This window comes from Phyllobates terribilis, unplaced genomic scaffold (assembly GCF_046119375.1).
Source record: "Phyllobates terribilis strain yellow unplaced genomic scaffold, ASM4611937v1 Scaffold_7__3_contigs__length_470593459, whole genome shotgun sequence".
NCBI lineage: Eukaryota > Metazoa > Chordata > Amphibia > Anura > Dendrobatidae > Phyllobates > Phyllobates terribilis.
Genome location: NW_027362767.1, coordinates 203,999,682 through 204,018,256, shown reverse-complemented (window position 1 = coordinate 204,018,256; position 18,575 = coordinate 203,999,682). Strand labels below are relative to the sequence as shown.

Sequence of the window (18,575 nt, the reverse complement as noted above, 5' to 3'; positions counted from 1 at the left end):
GAAAGGGTGTTCAAAGGTGGGGCCCAAAGATTGCGGGCTCAGTTTCGCCTGATAAGGTGTCCTAGCGCAGGAGGCAAGTATGAGCCTTTCTGATTTCTCTCAAGGGACTTGGGTATTTAAGAAGGGGTAGTCCAAAGAGTGGAAAACCTGTTCAACCACTTATTGTTGATTTTTCCTCTCTCATTTTTCCAAGAGTCACAACTTTTTTTTTTTTTTTTTTAAATAGCTGACCAGTTTTGAACGACATTATGAAAAGACGTAGTTACTTACCGGTAACGGGATTTCTCAGAGCCCATGATGGCACCACGGGGAGAGCGGATAAGCCCTTCAAGGACAGGAAACCTACAGATAAAAAGGCGGTACCTCGCTCCCGCATCAGTTGTTTACAGAGCATGAGAGGACCACCAGTTTAGTAACACAAAATTTACATTTTAAGAACTTGTCAGAAACACCACGTGGCTACAACGGGTAACTAATAAGTGTGTGCACCCACAAGTAAAGGGAGGGAATGTACGGGTGCAGTCATGGGCTCTGAGAAATCCTGTTACCGGTAAGTAACTACGTCTTTCTCCTTCCCCTATGACGGCACCACGGAGAGAATTACAGAGAAGTGACTCATTAGGGGGGGACCACAGCTTCCAGAACCCTTCTCCCGAAAGTAAGATCTGAAGAAGAGGTTAAGTCTAGCCGGTAATGATTGAAGAAGGTAGAGGGGGAAGACCAGGTTGCCGCTCTACATATCTGCTCTATTGTAGCACTGGCCTTCTCCGCCCAGGAGGCTGCCACCGCTCTTGTTGAGTGGGCCTTCAGTTTCTCCGGGGCAGCTTCCCCGCGTGAGGAGTACGATAGTGTGATGGCCTCCCTTATCCATCTGGCCAGCGTGCCGTTGGAAGCTTTCTTTCTCTTACGAGGGCCCTGAAAGCAGACAAAGAGAGAACTATCCTGCCTACACTCTTGTGTCGCCTCTAGGTACCGGATTAGGCACCTTCTGACGTCTAGTAAATGCAAGACTCTCTCTTTCGTGTTCCTAGGGTTGGGGCAGAAAGAAGGGAGGGTGATTTCCTGGGACCTGTGAAATCTTGATGCCACTTTGGCAGGTAGGCAGGGTCAGTTTTCAGTGTAACCCTATCCTCCAAAATTTGTGTGAAGGGGGGCCTGAATATCACTAACCCTACGTGCGGATGTGAGAGCTACTAAGAGCGCTGTTTTGAGGGACAGAATTTTTAGGGACGCTTCCGACAGAGGTTCAAAAGGGGCCTCCGTTAAAGCTGAAAGAACCAAGTTTAAATCCCAGGATGTAGTATTTCGGGATGGGGTGGGTTGGGATCTGGATGATGCTATAATGAACCCAGATACCCATCTATCCCTAGCCAAATCAAAATTGTAGAGCGCTCCCAGGGCCGCAACTTGAACTTTTAAGGTGCTTGTGGCCAGACCCTGTTCCAACCCCCTCTGTAAAAATTCCAGGATAGCCATCAATGGAACCTCCCCTCCCAGCCTGGAACCTGAGACTGAAAGGAATTTCTTCCAGGTTTTCCCGTACAGTTTGGTGGTCACTGGTTTCCTACTTTGAAGTAGCGTGGTGATAACATTTGGGGAGAAACCTATGTTCTTCAGAAGAGCCCTCTCAAATTCCAGGCTGTCACGTGTAAGTTTGAAGCCCGAGGATGGAGAACCGGACCCTGAGAAGAACCCATGGGTCGGAGATTGATAACATCCTCAGCCACGAAAACCACGCCCTCTTTGGCCAAAAGGGGGCTATCAAGATTACTCTCACTTTCTCTTCCCTGATTTTCCTCAGAACAGTTGGAATCAAGGCGGTCGGAGGAAAAGCATAAGCTAGAGGGTAACTCCATGGAATCATGAAGGCATTCACATCTATGGGGTTTCCTTTGGGGTCTAGTGAGCAGAAAGAGTGTGTTTTCTTGTTTCGATTGTTGGCGAACAGATCTATGGAGGGACGTCCCCACATTTGTACAATCTGACGAAAAGCTGACTGATTTAACTCCCATTCGCCCTGCTTTAGCTGTGTCCGACTCAGGAAGTCTGCGGTGCGATTTTCTATCCCTCTTATGTGTAGGGCTGATAGGGATTGTAAGTTTTCCTCAGCTAAGCGAAAGATGACCTGTCGCCTGCATCAGGCAATGGGACCGAGTACCCCCCTGGTGGTTCAGGTACGCCACTACTACTCGGTTGTCTGAGAAGACCCTCACGTGGTGGCCTTGTAGTATGTGCATGAATTCCCGGAGTGCCCACTCTACTGCTAGAAGCTCCTTCATGTTTGCGGAAAGTAGCTTTAGGCGTTCTGTCCAGACCCCCTGAGCTACAAGGTTGTTGAGGTGAGCCCCCCAGCCCTCGGGACTTGCATCTGTGGTCAGGATTTGAGGTGTAGGGATTGTCCAAGGAATACCCCGGGCTAGATTGTCTATGTTCCCCCACCACTTCAGGGAAAGCGTGGTTTCTGTAGATAACGTTAGTTGCCCTTCTAAATGCCTTTTAGGGATTTTTCTGCCTCTAGGATTTCCCCCTGTAGGATCCTGGTGTGTATCTGAGCCCATTGGACAGCCGGGAAATATGCTGTCAGGGAGCCTAGAAGGGACTTGGCTTTCCGTAGGGACGTAGACGGGTGGGACTTTGCCCACGATATCTGGTCTATGATTTTGTGAACTTTCCCTGTGGGGAGACGACACTCCTGTATTTTCAAATCCAGCACGATGCCTTGGTATTCCTGTATCTGGCACGGTTCTGTTTTGGATTTTCCCAGATTCAAAAGCAATCCTAAGTGCGTCAAAGAATCCATGACCTTTTCCAGATGGGTTTTGCAACTTAGGAAGGAGCTGCCTATTACTAGGAAGTCGTCTAGGTATGGGACGACCAGGGTGTTCTGTTCGCTTAGATGTGCCATTACCTCCGCATTAATTTTGGTGAAAACCCTTGGGGCTATGGCGATGCCGAATGGGAGGGCCATATATTGATAGTGTTTGACCACTCCACCTATAGGAACTGCTACTCTGAGGAACTCCCGGTAGTCTTTGTGTATCGGGACGTGATAATAAGAGTCTTTTAAATCCAGGACGGCCATGAAACAATCGGGAAACAGCATTTTTACTGATGCTTTTATTGTTTCCATTTTGAAGGCTTCCACCTTCAAAAGTTGTTCAGCTTAGGTTTACAATAGTCCTGTACGTCCCATCTGTTTTTTTTTTGTAAGGAATAACGGAGAATAGAAGCCCTTGCCTTCCTCCCCCCACGGGAACTCCTGAAGGACTGCCTTCCCTACCAGTCCCTGTATTTCCTGCTCGTTTGAGGACCTTTTGGGGGTTACAACAAAGTTTGGCTAAGGGAATGTGAGGAATTGGAGTTTCAGGCCTGATTGTATTATGCTCAGAATCCATGAGCTGTCGGATATTAATTCCCAGGCCGGGAGAAAGCCTGATATCCTTCCCCCCACCTGGGGCAAATCCTCATTGGGAGGGCTTTCTGCTATGATTGCGGGGTTTGTTAAATAGGAACCCTTTGGTCTTTCTTCTCCTGTCTAACTAACCACCTATCCTGCTCTTTAGGGGGTTTTCTACGGATAAACCTTTTGCTCCGAAAAGGTTTTCTGTAAGCAGTGTTAGACAGGATAGGGAACCGCTTCTTATTGTCCCCCGCTTTTTCTAAGATGTCATCAAGGGTGGGCCCGAACAGAAATTTGCCCTCACAGGGGATGGAGCACAACCTCGATTTTGTCTGTAGATCCCCGGGCCAACATTTGAGCCAGAGGGCTCGTCTGGCCGCGTTAGCGAGCCCTGTCGCCCTAGCGCCTAACCTGACGGAGTCCGCCGAGGTGTCAGCTAGGAAGGCTGCTGCCCCTTTCATTACCGGTATAGTTTCAAGAATTGTGTCTCTAGATGTTTTCTGCCGCAGTTATGTTTCAAGCTGGTCTAGCCAGACCATTAATGACCTGGCCGTACATGTGGCAGCTATTGCAGGTTTTAACCCCCCCCCCAGCGGCTTCCCAGGAACCCTTTAGGAAGGAGTCTGCTTTTTTATCCATGGGGTCTTTTAAAATGCCCATGTCCTCAAATGGAAGGGAGTATTTCTTTGAGGCTTTGGCTATGGCGACGTCCAGTTTTGGCGCTTTCTCCCAAAAGGAACGTGCAGGGTCATCAAACGGGTACTTTTGCTTAGGGGAAAGGAGGCCCTTCCTCTCCGGTCTTTTCCACTCCTTCTTAATTAAAGAGTGAACTTGCTCATTTAGTCGAAAAGATCTCTTTTTTTGCTCTAGACCGCTGAACATTATGTCCTGGATAGACTTCTTGGGACGGGGATCTGGTAACCCCATGGTAGACCTGACGACATTAATGAGGCTATCTGTTTCCTCGATAGGGAAACAGCTCCGTCCTCCTCTATCTGTAGACGAGGAAGAGGAAGATGAAGATGAAGAGGCGGAAGTGTCCGAATCTCCGCCATTCTCAGAACTGCTAGATCCTGACTTGGGGGATATGTTTTTAGTTGTTTTGTTTTTTTACTTTTTACCCCCCCCCGAAAGGATTTAATGGTATCTTTGACCTGCGATTTAATTAGGTCTCGAGTTCATAGGCAAATTTCGGTGTTTCCCCGCATATACAGTACAGACCAAAAGTTTGGACACACCTTCTCATTTAAAGATTTTTCTGTATTTTCATGACTATGAAAATTGTACATTCACACTGAAGGCATCAAAACTATGAATTAACACATGTGGAATTATATACTTAACAAAAAAGTGTGAAACAATTGAAAATATGTCTTATATTCTAGGTTCTTCAAAGTAGCCACCTTTTGCTTTGATGACTGCTTTGCACACTCTTGGCATTCTCTTCAAAGTCATGAAAATACAGAAAAATCTTTAAATGAGAAGGTGTGTCCAAACTTTTGGTCTGTGCTGTATATATAGGAGGAGCTAGAGCTGCATCCTCAGTCGCCACCACCACCGCCAACCCAACGCAGAAAGAAGCCAGAAGAGTCGGGACTCCACCTCAGCATCTTCCAGGAGGACTCCGTCTACAAAGATGACGGATCTACAGGACAATGACCCCAAACACCTCCAGGCTGTGTAAGGGCTATTTGACCAAGAAGGAGAGTGATGGGGTGCTACGCCAGATGACCTGGCCTCCACAGTCACCAGACCTGAACCCAATCGAGATGGTTTGGGGTGAGCTGGACCGCAGAGTGAAGGCAAAAGGGCCAACAAGTGCTAAGCATCTCTGGGAACTCCTTCAAGATTGTTGGAAGACCATTTCTGGTGACTACCTCTTGAAGCTCATCAAGAGAATGCCAAGACTGTGCAAAGCAGTCATCAAAGCAAAAGGGGGCTACTGTGAAGAACCTAAAATATAAGACATATTTTCAGTTGTTTCACACTTTTTTGTTAAGTATATAATTCCACATGTGGTAATTCATAGTTTTGATGCCTTCAGTGTGAATGTACAATTTTCATAGTCATGAAAATACAGAAAAATCTTTAAATGAGAAGGTGTGTCCAAACTTTTGGTCTGTACTGTATGTGTATTTTTTTTCTTTACTGACAGCGTGCCAGAGCTTTAAGAAGCAGTTTCCTTGCGTCCTCCGCTGTCTTTTAAGGCACTGGGAGTCCCTCCCATAGTGCCTGCGGTGATCCGGCGTCCCCTCCTCCCCCGCACCTGCGGGAGGACGCTCGCTCCTGCGCAGACTGGCTACCCAGTCATGCATTGCGGTGCCGCGCCATCAGGAGGCGCTCGCGCGGCAGACCCGGAGATTCATAAGAGCGCCGTGCTCCCACCTGCCGCAACCAGGGGGGTCAAGCACAGCACCTCAGCGGGCCCCGACAGGCCCTGTCCTCTTTGTCTGGACCCCTCCCGCACACCCTAAAGGCCACTGACCCCAGCGGTGGCGCATCAGGGCACCTCACCAGCCAAGGCAGGGAACCCCCGCTGCCTGGATCGGACTGGTGCACGCGCTCATCAGCCAGCAAGTCTTTGTATTTCTGCTGTCAGTGACTGACAGAGGCGTATGGATGGATAAACAGCAGCGATCAGAGCTAGCTCTGGTTGCTGCTGTGACAGCCCGCTCCATGCAGGACGACTCCGGTGTACATACAGTTACGTCCATAATAAAAATTGCCTGGAATACAATAAGAAACTGGAAAAACGGTTGACATGATGAATACTAGAAAAATAATTTGCAAAAGTAATCACCTGAAGTTGAAGGATGTTCTCAAGAAGTTGTGAAAAAGTCTGAATTTTCTCCACAGGGCAAGATGTGTTGCCGAGTGCCAAAGTATTGTCCACATCACTGCTCCAAACCGTCCTGCTGCTGACAGGCACATATGTACTACTGTTCCACTTCTGTGAAGGAAAAATGTAAAATGTTATTACTAATAAAATAACGCTCATTAATGTACAGTAATATAAAATTACATTTTAAAACACTTTTTTTTTTTAAATCAGCATGCAAGGCCTAACGTGCTGCTATGGGCATGCAGCATCTCCGGACTTGTCTCCCATCGAGCACATCTGGGGCATTTTGTTTGGCAATTACATAGGAGCTGCCAGCAGATGATCTTGATGATTTGCCCAAGTGTATTCAGCGGCAGAACATTAGTCAACCATTAATAACCTCATTCATAGCAGCCAAGGCTGTAAGTGCTATCATTTCTGCACGTGGCGCTTGTACTACACTTTTTTTTCCATAATTTGCAGATCAGTTGCAGCGCTGGGGTCCTGGGTTCAATACCCACCAAGGACAACATCTGCAAGGAGTTTGTATGTTCTCCCCGTGTTTGTGTGGGTTTCCTCCGGGTTCTCTGATTTCCTCCCACACTCCAAAGACATACTGATAGGGGATCTAAATTGCGAGCCCCAATAGGGACAGAGATGTTGTCTGTAAAACTAAGGAATATGATGGCGCTATATAAGCAATGCATAATAAATAATAAATTAATAAATAGATCAGTAACATGTCTATTCACCCTGTGATTTCCATAATTCCACAACATTTCCGCTTTGTGCACAGAGCGTGTGTGAATTAATCACTACTTTTTTCAATACACAAATGATTGAAAAAACAAAAAAAGATATATCTTTGGTACCTGCGTACTCGTTCTGAGCTGGGGAATCATATTGCCAGGCTAGTTTTACCATATAGTGAACATGGGAAATAAAAAAAACATATTGAGGAATTGCACTTTTTTGCAATTTCACAGCACTTTCCAGTACACTGTACGGTAATATCAATGGTGTCATTCAAAGGTACAACTCGTCCTGGAAAAAACAAGCCTTCATACATCTGTATGGAAGGAAAAATAATAAAAAAAAAAAGTTATGGTACTGGGAAGGGGAGGAAAAAAATGGAAAAATCGCCCCAGGGTGAAAGGATTAATGTTTCATGACACAATCACGGCAGCACGCAGTTGATATTGTGCCTCTGTTTCAGGGGGAGAATACCTAGGTTATATATAATGTAGATGGAGGATATAAAAATAATATTTCTTGTGTAATAGCATGGATTCTGTAAGAACACAAATGTCTGTGTGTCTATGCATTTGTACAGCGACACAGTGAGGATTCCAGCCTGTGCATGACGCCTAAGCAGGATGTAACATGGTTCCTGCAGTAAGGAAACAGGTCAGAGAGATCAACGACAATGTGCTAAAGCAGCAAAAACAGACGGTGCAGAGAACGGGAATCAGATACTCGCCCTTTTGCCAGGTCGTGATGGTGGCTTCTTACTCTCTCCGTGAGACAGCCGATAATCTCGGACAGGATCCCCTGCGTGAATCCTCTTGATGGCGCTCAGCTCGGAAGTAAACAGCAGCTTAGAGTTCTTGAAGTACATCTGCAGAAGGGCAAGAGAAAAACTTTGATAAGAGACAGAGGTCTGAAAAGAAGAATTAGCAATGAGTGGATATTAGCGGCACCTTGTTTTAGGGATCACTTGCCTTTATCCTGCTGGGCAATGTGAGCGAGACCAACTCTGGACGGAACACTTTGTATATGGACAGAAGGCCGAGGATGTACGGCTGCAGCCCCTGAAGATTAGAAAAAAGGTAATATCGAGGTATGACGGCACAAAAGGCACAAACACGCTAATATGGCAAAACGTGTTTAATGGAACCCGCATGCGCTGTGACGAGCGGCTCCGGCCGCACACAGTGAAGCTGGGAACTACAGAGCCTCACTGCGCACACGCGGGGGGCCGCTCAGTACAGCGCATGTGCAGTGAAGCTGGGAACTACAGAGCCTCACTGCGCACACGCGGGGGGCTGCTCAGTACAGCGCATGGGCAGTGAAGCTGGGAACTACAGAGCCTCACTGCGCACACGCGGGGGGCCGCTCAGTACAGCACATGTGCAGTGAAGCTGGGAACTACAGAGCCTCACTGCGCACACGCGGGGGGCCGCTCAGTACAGCGCATGGGCAGTGAAGCTGGGAACTACAGAGCCTCACTGCGCACACGCGGGGGGCTGCTCAGTACAGCGCATGTGCAGTGAAGCTGGGAACTACAGAGCCTCACTGCGCACACGCGGGGGGCTGCTCAGTACAGCTCATGTGCAGTGAAGCTGGGAACTACAGAGCCTCACAGCGCACACGCGGGGGGCTGCTCAGTACAGCGCATGTGCAGTGAAGCTGGGAACTACAGAGACTCACTGCGCACACGCGGGGGGCTGCTCAGTACAGCGCATGTGCAGTGAAGCTGGGAACTACAGAGCCTCACTGCGCACACGCGGGGGGCCGCTCGTCACAGCGCATGGGCAGTGAAGCTGGGAACTACAGAGCCTCACAGCGCACACGCGGGGGGCTGCTCAGTACAGCGCATGTGCAGTGAAGCTGGGAACTACAGAGTCTCACTGCGCACACGCGGGGGGGCTGCTCAGTACAGCGCATGTGCAGTGAAGCTGGGAACTACACCGCCTCACTGCGCACACGCGGGGGGCTGCTCATTACAGCGCATGTGCAGTGAAGCTGGGAACTACACCGCCTCACTGCGCACACGCGGGGGGCTGCTCAGTACAGCGCATGTGCAGTGAAGCTGGGAACTACACCGCCTCACTGCGCACACGCGGGGGGCTGCTCAGTACAGCGCATGTGCAGTGAAGCTGGGAACTACACCGCCTCACTGCGCACACGCGGGGGGCTGCTCAGTACAGCGCATGGGCAGTGAAGCTGGGAACTACAGAGCCTCACAGCGCACACGCGGGGGTTGCTCAGTACAGCGCATGGGCAGTGAAGCTGGGAACTACACAGCCTCACTGGGCACACGCGGGGGCTGCTCAGTACAGCGCATGGGCAGTGAAGCTGGGAACTACAGAGCCTCACTGCGCACACGCGGGGGGCTGCTCAGTACAGCGCATGGGCAGTGAAGCTGGGAACTACAGAGCCTCACTGCGCACACGCGGGGGGCTGCTCAGTACAGCGCATGGGCAGTGAAGCTGGGAACTACAGAGCCTCACAGCGCACACGCGGGGGCTGCTCAGTACAGCGCATGGGCAGTGAAGCTGGGAACTGCAGAGCCTCACTGCGCACACGCGGGGGGCTGCTCAGTACAGCGCATGGGCAGTGAAGCTGGGAACTACAGAGCCTCACTGCGCACACGCGGGGGGCTGCTCAGTACAGCGCATGTGCAGTGAAGCTGGGAACTACAGAGTCTCACTGTGCACACGCGGGGGGCCGCTCAGTACAGCGCATGTGCAGTGAAGCTGGGAACTACAGAGTCTCACTGCGCACACGCGGGGGGCTGCTCAGTACAGCGCATGTGCAGTGAAGCTGGGAACTACAGAGCCTCACTGCGCACACGCGGGGGGCTGCTCAGTACAGCGCATGTGCAGTGAAGCTGGGAACTACAGAGCCTCACTGCGCACACGCGGGGGGCTGCTCAGTACAGCGCATGGGCAGTGAAGCTGGGAACTACAGAGCCTCACTGCGCACACGCGGGGGGCTGCTCAGTACAGCGCATGGGCAGTGAAGCTGGGAACTACAGAGCCTCACTGCGCACACACGGGGGGCTGCTCAGTACAGCGCATGTGCAGTGAAGCTGGGAACTACAGAGCCTCACTGCGCACACGCGGGGGGCCGCTCAGTACAGCGCATGGGCAGTGAAGCTGGGAACTACAGAGCCTCACTGCGCACACGCGGGGGGCTGCTCAGTACAGCGCATGGGCAGTGAAGCTGGGAACTACACAGCCTCACTGCGCACACGCGGGGGGCCGCTCAGTACAGCGCATGTGCAGTGAAGCTGGGAACTACAGAGCCTCACTGCGCACACGCGGGGGGCCGCTCAGTACAGCTCATGTGCAGTGAAGATGGGAACTACAGAGCCTCACTGCGCACACGCGGGGGGCTGCTCAGTACAGCGCATGGGCAGTGAAGCTGGGAACTACAGAGCCTCACTGCGCACACGCGGGGGACTGCTCAGTACAGCGCATGGGCAGTGAAGCTGGGAACTACAGAGCCTCACTGCGCACACGCGGGGGGCTGCTCAGTACAGCGCATGGGCAGTGAAGCTGGGAACTACAGAGTCTCACTGCGCACACGCGGGGGGCCACTCAGTACAGCGCATGTGCAGTGAAGCTGGGAACTACAGAGTCTCACTGCGCACACGCGGGGGGCTGCTCAGTACAGCGCATGTGCAGTGAAGCTGGGAACTACAGAGCCTCACTGCGCACACGTGGGGGGCTGCTCAGTACAGCGCATGTGCAGTGAAGCTGGGAACTACAGAGCCTCACTGCGCACACGCGGGGGGCTGCTCAGTACAGCGCATGGGCAATGAAGATGGGAACTACAGAGCCTCACAGCGCACACGCGGGGGGCTGCTCAGTACAGCGCATGTGCAGTGAAGCTGGGAACTACAGAGACTCACTGCGCACACGCGGGGGGCTGCTCAGTACAGCGCATGTGCAGTGAAGCTGGGAACTACAGAGCCTCACTGCGCACACGCGGGGGGCCGCTCGTCACAGCGCATGGGCAGTGAAGCTGGGAACTACAGAGCCTCACAGCGCACACGCGGGGGGCTGCTCAGTACAGCGCATGTGCAGTGAAGCTGGGAACTACAGAGTCTCACTGCGCACACGCGGGGGGGCTGCTCAGTACAGCGCATGTGCAGTGAAGCTGGGAACTACACCGCCTCACTGCGCACACGCGGGGGGCTGCTCAGTACAGCGCATGTGCAGTGAAGCTGGGAACTACACCGCCTCACTGCGCACACGCGGGGGGCTGCTCAGTACAGCGCATGGGCAGTGAAGCTGGGAACTACAGAGCCTCACAGCGCACACGCGGGGGTTGCTCAGTACAGCGCATGGGCAGTGAAGCTGGGAACTACAGAGCCTCACTGCGCACATGCGGGGGCTGCTCAGTACAGCGCATGGGCAGTGAAGCTGGGAACTACAGAGCCTCACTGCGCACACGCGGGGGGCTGCTCAGTACAGCGCATGGGCAGTGAAGCTGGGAACTACAGAGCCTCACAGCGCACACGCGGGGGGCTGCTCAGTACAGCGCATGTGCAGTGAAGCTGGGAACTACAGAGTCTCACTGCGCACACGCGGGGGGGCTGCTCAGTACAGCGCATGTGCAGTGAAGCTGGGAACTACACCGCCTCACTGCGCACACGCGGGGGGCTGCTCAGTACAGCGCATGTGCAGTGAAGCTGGGAACTACACCGCCTCACTGCGCACACGCGGGGGGCTGCTCAGTACAGCGCATGGGCAGTGAAGCTGGGAACTACAGAGCCTCACAGCGCACACGCGGGGGTTGCTCAGTACAGCGCATGGGCAGTGAAGCTGGGAACTACAGAGCCTCACTGCGCACACGCGGGGGCTGCTCAGTACAGCGCATGGGCAGTGAAGCTGGGAACTACAGAGCCTCACTGCGCACACGCGGGGGGCTGCTCAGTACAGCGCATGGGCAGTGAAGCTGGGAACTACAGAGCCTCACTGCGCACACGCGGGGGGCTGCTCAGTACAGGGCATGGGCAGTGAAGCTGGGAACTACAGAGCCTCACAGCGCACACGCGGGGGCTGCTCAGTACAGCGCATGGGCAGTGAAGCTGGGAACTGCAGAGCCTCACTGCGCACACGCGGGGGGCTGCTCAGTACAGCGCATGGGCAGTGAAGCTGGGAACTACAGAGCCTCACTGCGCACACGCGGGGGGCTGCTCAGTACAGCGCATGTGCAGTGAAGCTGGGAACTACAGAGTCTCACTGCGCACACGCGGGGGGCCGCTCAGTACAGCGCATGTGCAGTGAAGCTGGGAACTACAGAGTCTCACTGCGCACACGCGGGGGGCTGCTCAGTACAGCGCATGTGCAGTGAAGCTGGGAACTACAGAGCCTCACTGCGCACACGCGGGGGGCTGCTCAGTACAGCGCATGTGCAGTGAAGCTGGGAACTACAGAGCCTCACTGCGCACACGCGGGGGGCTGCTCAGTACAGCGCATGGGCAGTGAAGCTGGGAACTACAGAGCCTCACTGCGCACACGCGGGGGGCTGCTCAGTACAGCGCATGGGCAGTGAAGCTGGGAACTACAGAGCCTCACTGCGCACACACGGGGGGCCGCTCAGTACAGCGCATGTGCAGTGAAGCTGGGAACTACAGAGCCTCACTGCGCACACGCGGGGGGCCGCTCAGTACAGCGCATGGGCAGTGAAGCTGGGAACTACAGAGCCTCACTGCGCACACGCGGGGGGCTGCTCAGTACAGCGCATGGGCAGTGAAGCTGGGAACTACACAGCCTCACTGCACACACGCGGGGGGCCGCTCAGTACAGCGCATGTGTAGTGAAGCTGGGAACTACAGAGCCTCACTGCGCACACGCGGGGGGCCGCTCAGTACAGCTCATGTGCAGTGAAGATGGGAACTACAGAGCCTCACTGCGCACACGCGGGGGGCTGCTCAGTACAGCGCATGGGCAGTGAAGCTGGGAACTACAGAGCCTCACTGCGCACACGCGGGGGGCTGCTCAGTACAGCGCATGGGCAGTGAAGCTGGGAACTACAGAGCCTCACTGCGCACACGCGGGGGGCTGCTCAGTACAGCGCATGGGCAGTGAAGCTGGGAACTACAGAGTCTCACTGCGCACACGCGGGGGGCCACTCAGTACAGCGCATGTGCAGTGAAGCTGGGAACTACAGAGTCTCACTGCGCACACGCGGGGGGCTGCTCAGTACAGCGCATGTGCAGTGAAGCTGGGAACTACAGAGCCTCACTGCGCACACGTGGGGGGCTGCTCAGTACAGCGCATGTGCAGTGAAGCTGGGAACTACAGAGCCTCACTGCGCACACGCGGGGGGGCTGCTCAGTACAGCGCATGGGCAATGAAGATGGGAACTACAGAGCCTCACTGCGCACACGCGGGGGGCTGCTCAGTACAGCGCATGGGCAGTGAAGCTGGGAACTACAGAGCCTCACTGCGCACACGCAGGGGGCCGCTCAGTACAGCGCATGTGCAGTGAAGCTGGGAACTACAGAGCCTCACTGCGCACACGCGGGGGGCTGCTCAGTACAGCGCATGGGCAGTGAAGCTGGGAACTACAGAGCCTCACTGCGCACACGCGGGGGGCCGCTCAGTACAGCTCATGTGCAGTGAAGCTGGGAACTACAGAGCCTCACTGCGCACACGCGGGGGGCCGCTCAGTACAGCTCATGTGCAGTGAAGCTGGGAACTACAGAGCCTCACTGCGCACACGCGGGGGGCTGCTCAGTACAGCGCATGTGCAGTGAAGCTGGGAACTACAGAGCCTCACTGCGCACACGCGGGGGGCTGCTCAGTACAGCGCATGGGCAGTGAAGCTGGGAACTACAGAGTCTCACTGCGCACACGCGGGGGGCCGCTCAGTACAGCGCATGTGCAGTGAAGCTGGGAACTACAGAGTCTCACTGCGCACACGCGGGGGGCCGCTCAGTACAGCGCATGGGCAGTGAAGCTGGGAACTACAGAGCCTCACTGCGCACACGCGGGGGGCCGCTCAGTACAGCGCATGTGCAGTGAAGCTGGGAACTACAGAGTCTCACTGCGCACACGCGGGGGGCTGCTCAGTACAGCGCATGGGCAGTGAAGCTGGGAACTACAGAGTCTCACTGCGCACACGCGGGGGGCCGCTCAGTACAGCGCATGTGCAGTGAAGCTGGGAACTACAGAGTCTCAATGCGCACACGCGGGGGGCCGCTCAGTACAGCGCATGTGCAGTGAAGCTGGGAACTACAGAGCCTCACTGCGCACACGCGGGGGGCCGCTCAGTACAGCTCATGTGCAGTGAAGATGGGAACTACAGAGCCTCACTGCGCACACGCGGGGGGCTGCTCAGTACAGCGCATGGGCAGTGAAGCTGGGAACTACAGAGCCTCACTGCGCACACGCGGGGGGCTGCTCAGTACAGCGCATGGGCAGTGAAGCTGGGAACTACAGAGCCTCACTGCGCACACGCGGGGGGCTGCTCAGTACAGCGCATGGGCAGTGAAGCTGGGAACTACAGAGTCTCACTGCGCACACGCGGGGGGCCACTCAGTACAGCGCATGTGCAGTGAAGCTGGGAACTACAGAGTCTCACTGCGCACACGCGGGGGGCTGCTCAGTACAGCGCATGTGCAGTGAAGCTGGGAACTACAGAGCCTCACTGCGCACACGTGGGGGGCTGCTCAGTACAGCGCATGTGCAGTGAAGCTGGGAACTACAGAGCCTCACTGCGCACACGCGGGGGGCTGCTCAGTACAGCGCATGGGCAATGAAGATGGGAACTACAGAGCCTCACAGCGCACACGCGGGGGGCTGCTCAGTACAGCGCATGTGCAGTGAAGCTGGGAACTACAGAGACTCACTGCGCACACGCGGGGGGCTGCTCAGTACAGCGCATGTGCAGTGAAGCTGGGAACTACAGAGCCTCACTGCGCACACGCGGGGGGCTGCTCAGTACAGCGCATGGGCAGTGAAGCTGGGAACTACAGAGCCTCACTGCGCACACGCGGGGGGCCGCTCAGTACAGCTCATGTGCAGTGAAGCTGGGAACTACAGAGCCTCACTGCGCACACGCGGGGGGCCGCTCAGTACAGCTCATGTGCAGTGAAGCTGGGAACTACAGAGCCTCACTGCGCACACGCGGGGGGCTGCTCAGTACAGCGCATGTGCAGTGAAGCTGGGAACTACAGAGCCTCACTGCGCACACGCGGGGGGCTGCTCAGTACAGCGCATGGGCAGTGAAGCTGGGAACTACAGAGTCTCACTGCGCACACGCGGGGGGCCGCTCAGTACAGCGCATGTGCAGTGAAGCTGGGAACTACAGAGTCTCACTGCGCACACGCGGGGGGCCGCTCAGTACAGCGCATGGGCAGTGAAGCTGGGAACTACAGAGCCTCACTGCGCACACGCGGGGGGCCGCTCAGTACAGCGCATGTGCAGTGAAGCTGGGAACTACAGAGTCTCACTGCGCACACGCGGGGGGCTGCTCAGTACAGCGCATGGGCAGTGAAGCTGGGAACTACAGAGTCTCACTGCGCACACGCGGGGGGCCGCTCAGTACAGCGCATGTGCAGTGAAGCTGGGAACTACAGAGTCTCAATGCGCACACGCGGGGGGCCGCTCAGTACAGCGCATGTGCAGTGAAGCTGGGAACTACAGAGCCTCACTGCGCACACGCGGGGGGCCGCTCAGTACAGCTCATGTGCAGTGAAGATGGGAACTACAGAGCCTCACTGCGCACACGCGGGGGGCTGCTCAGTACAGCGCATGGGCAGTGAAGCTGGGAACTACAGAGCCTCACTGCGCACACGCGGGGGGCTGCTCAGTACAGCGCATGGGCAGTGAAGCTGGGAACTACAGAGCCTCACTGCGCACACGCGGGGGGCTGCTCAGTACAGCGCATGGGCAGTGAAGCTGGGAACTACAGAGTCTCACTGCGCACACGCGGGGGGCCACTCAGTACAGCGCATGTGCAGTGAAGCTGGGAACTACAGAGTCTCACTGCGCACACGCGGGGGGCTGCTCAGTACAGCGCATGTGCAGTGAAGCTGGGAACTACAGAGCCTCACTGCGCACACGTGGGGGGCTGCTCAGTACAGCGCATGTGCAGTGAAGCTGGGAACTACAGAGCCTCACTGCGCACACGCGGGGGGCTGCTCAGTACAGCGCATGGGCAATGAAGATGGGAACTACAGAGCCTCACAGCGCACACGCGGGGGGCTGCTCAGTACAGCGCATGTGCAGTGAAGCTGGGAACTACAGAGACTCACTGCGCACACGCGGGGGGCTGCTCAGTACAGCGCATGTGCAGTGAAGCTGGGAACTACAGAGCCTCACTGCGCACACGCGGGGGGCCGCTCGTCACAGCGCATGGGCAGTGAAGCTGGGAACTACAGAGCCTCACAGCGCACACGCGGGGGGCTGCTCAGTACAGCGCATGTGCAGTGAAGCTGGGAACTACAGTCTCACTGCGCACACGCGGGGGGGCTGCTCAGTACAGCGCATGTGCAGTGAAGCTGGGAACTACACCGCCTCACTGCGCACACGCGGGGGGCTGCTCATTACAGCGCATGTGCAGTGAAGCTGGGAACTACACCGCCTCACTGCGCACACGCGGGGGGCTGCTCAGTACAGCGCATGTGCAGTGAAGCTGGGAACTACACCACCTCACTGCGCACACGCGGGGGGCTGCTCAGTACAGCGCATGGGCAGTGAAGCTGGGAACTACAGAGCCTCACAGCGCACACGCGGGGGTTGCTCAGTACAGCGCATGTGCAGTGAAGCTGGGAACTACAGAGCCTCACTGCGCACACGCGGGGGGCTGCTCAGTACAGCGCATGTGCAGTGAAGCTGGGAACTACAGAGCCTCACTGCGCACACGCGGGGGGCTGCTCAGTACAGCGCATGGGCAGTGAAGCTGGGAACTACAGAGCCTCACTGCGCACACGCGGGGGGCTGCTCAGTACAGCGCATGGGCAGTGAAGCTGGGAACTACAGAGCCTCACTGCGCACACGCGGGGGGCCGCTCAGTACAGCGCATGGGCAGTGAAGCTGGGAACTACAGAGCCTCACTGCGCACACGCGGGGGGCTGCTCAGTACAGCGCATGTGCAGTGAAGTTGGGAACTACAGAGCCTCACTGCGCACACGCGGGGGGCTGCTCAGTACAGCGCATGGGCAGTGAAGCTGGGAACTACAGAGCCTCACTGCGCACACGCGGGGGGCTGCTCAGTACAGCGCATGGGTAGTGAAGCTGGGAACTACAGAGCCTCACAGCGCACACGCGGGGGCTGCTCAGTACAGCGCATGGGCAGTGAAGCTGGGAACTGCAGAGCCTCACTGCGCACACGCGGGGGGCTGCTCAGTACAGCGCATGGGCAGTGAAGCTGGGAACTACAGAGCCTCACTGCGCACACGCGGGGGGCTGCTCAGTACAGCGCATGTGCAGTGAAGCTGGGAACTACAGAGCCTCACTGCGCACACGCGGGGGGCTGCTCAGTACAGCTCATGTGCAGTGAAGCTGGGAACTACAGAGCCTCACAGCGAACACGCGGGGGGCTGCTCAGTACAGCGCATGTGCAGTGAAGCTGGGAACTACAGAGACTCTGCGCACACGCGGGGGGCTGCTCAGTACAGCGCATGTGCAGTGAAGCTGGGAACTACAGAGCCTCACTGCGCACACGCGGGGGGCCGCTCGTCACAGCGCATGGGCAGTGAAGCTGGGAACTACAGAGCCTCACAGCGCACACGCGGGGGGCTGCTCAGTACAGCGCATGTGCAGTGAAGCTGGGAACTACAGAGTCTCACTGCGCACACGCGGGGGGGCTGCTCAGTACAGCGCATGTGCAGTGAAGCTGGGAACTACACCGCCTCACTGCGCACACGCGGGGGGCTGCTCAGTACAGCGCATGTGCAGTGAAGCTGGGAACTACACCGCCTCACTGCGCACACGCGGGGGGCTGCTCAGTACAGCGCATGGGCAGTGAAGCTGGGAACTACAGAGCCTCACAGCGCACACGCGGGGGTTGCTCAGTACAGAGCATGGGCAGTGAAGCTGGGAACTACAGAGCCTCATTGCGCACACGCGGGGGCTGCTCAGTACAGCGCATGGGCAGTGAAGCTGGGAACTACAGAGCCTCACTGCGCACACGCGGGGGGCTGCTCAGTACAGCGCATGTGCAGTGAAGCTGGGAACTACAGAGACTCTGCGCACACGCGGGGGGCTGCTCAGTACAGCGCATGTGCAGTGAAGCTGGGAACTACAGAGCCTCACTGCGCACACGCGGGGGGCCGCTCGTCACAGCGCATGGGCAGTGAAGCTGGGAACTACAGAGCCTCACAGCGCACACGCGGGGGGCTGCTCAGTACAGCGCATGTGCAGTGAAGCTGGGAACTACAGAGTCTCACTGCGCACACGCGGGGGGGCTGCTCAGTACAGCGCATGTGCAGTGAAGCTGGGAACTACACCGCCTCACTGCACACACGCGGGGGGCTGCTCAGTACAGCGCATGTGCAGTGAAGCTGGGAACTACACCGCCTCACTGCGCACACGCGGGGGGGCTGCTCAGTACAGCGCATGTGCAGTGAAGCTGGGAACTACACCGCCTCACTGCGCACACGCGGGGGGC

General features: G+C 55.9%; 1 protein-coding gene across 12 annotated transcripts in view; it reads right to left on the bottom strand.

Annotated features, from left to right (window-relative positions):
- The window catches only part of CENPI (centromere protein I), a 154,276-nt gene that overhangs the window by 29,033 nt on the left and 106,668 nt on the right, over nucleotides 1-18,575 (bottom strand). For all 12 annotated transcript variants that reach the window (XM_073639685.1, XM_073639691.1, XM_073639686.1 and 9 more), the window contains 3 exons: nucleotides 7,943-8,032; nucleotides 7,702-7,839; nucleotides 6,201-6,350 (listed from right to left, as the gene is read on the bottom strand). In XM_073639685.1, coding sequence (XP_073495786.1) covers nucleotides 6,201-6,350; nucleotides 7,702-7,839; nucleotides 7,943-8,032 — 378 coding nt within the window. The remainder of the gene's footprint in view (nucleotides 1-6,200; nucleotides 6,351-7,701; nucleotides 7,840-7,942; nucleotides 8,033-18,575) is intronic.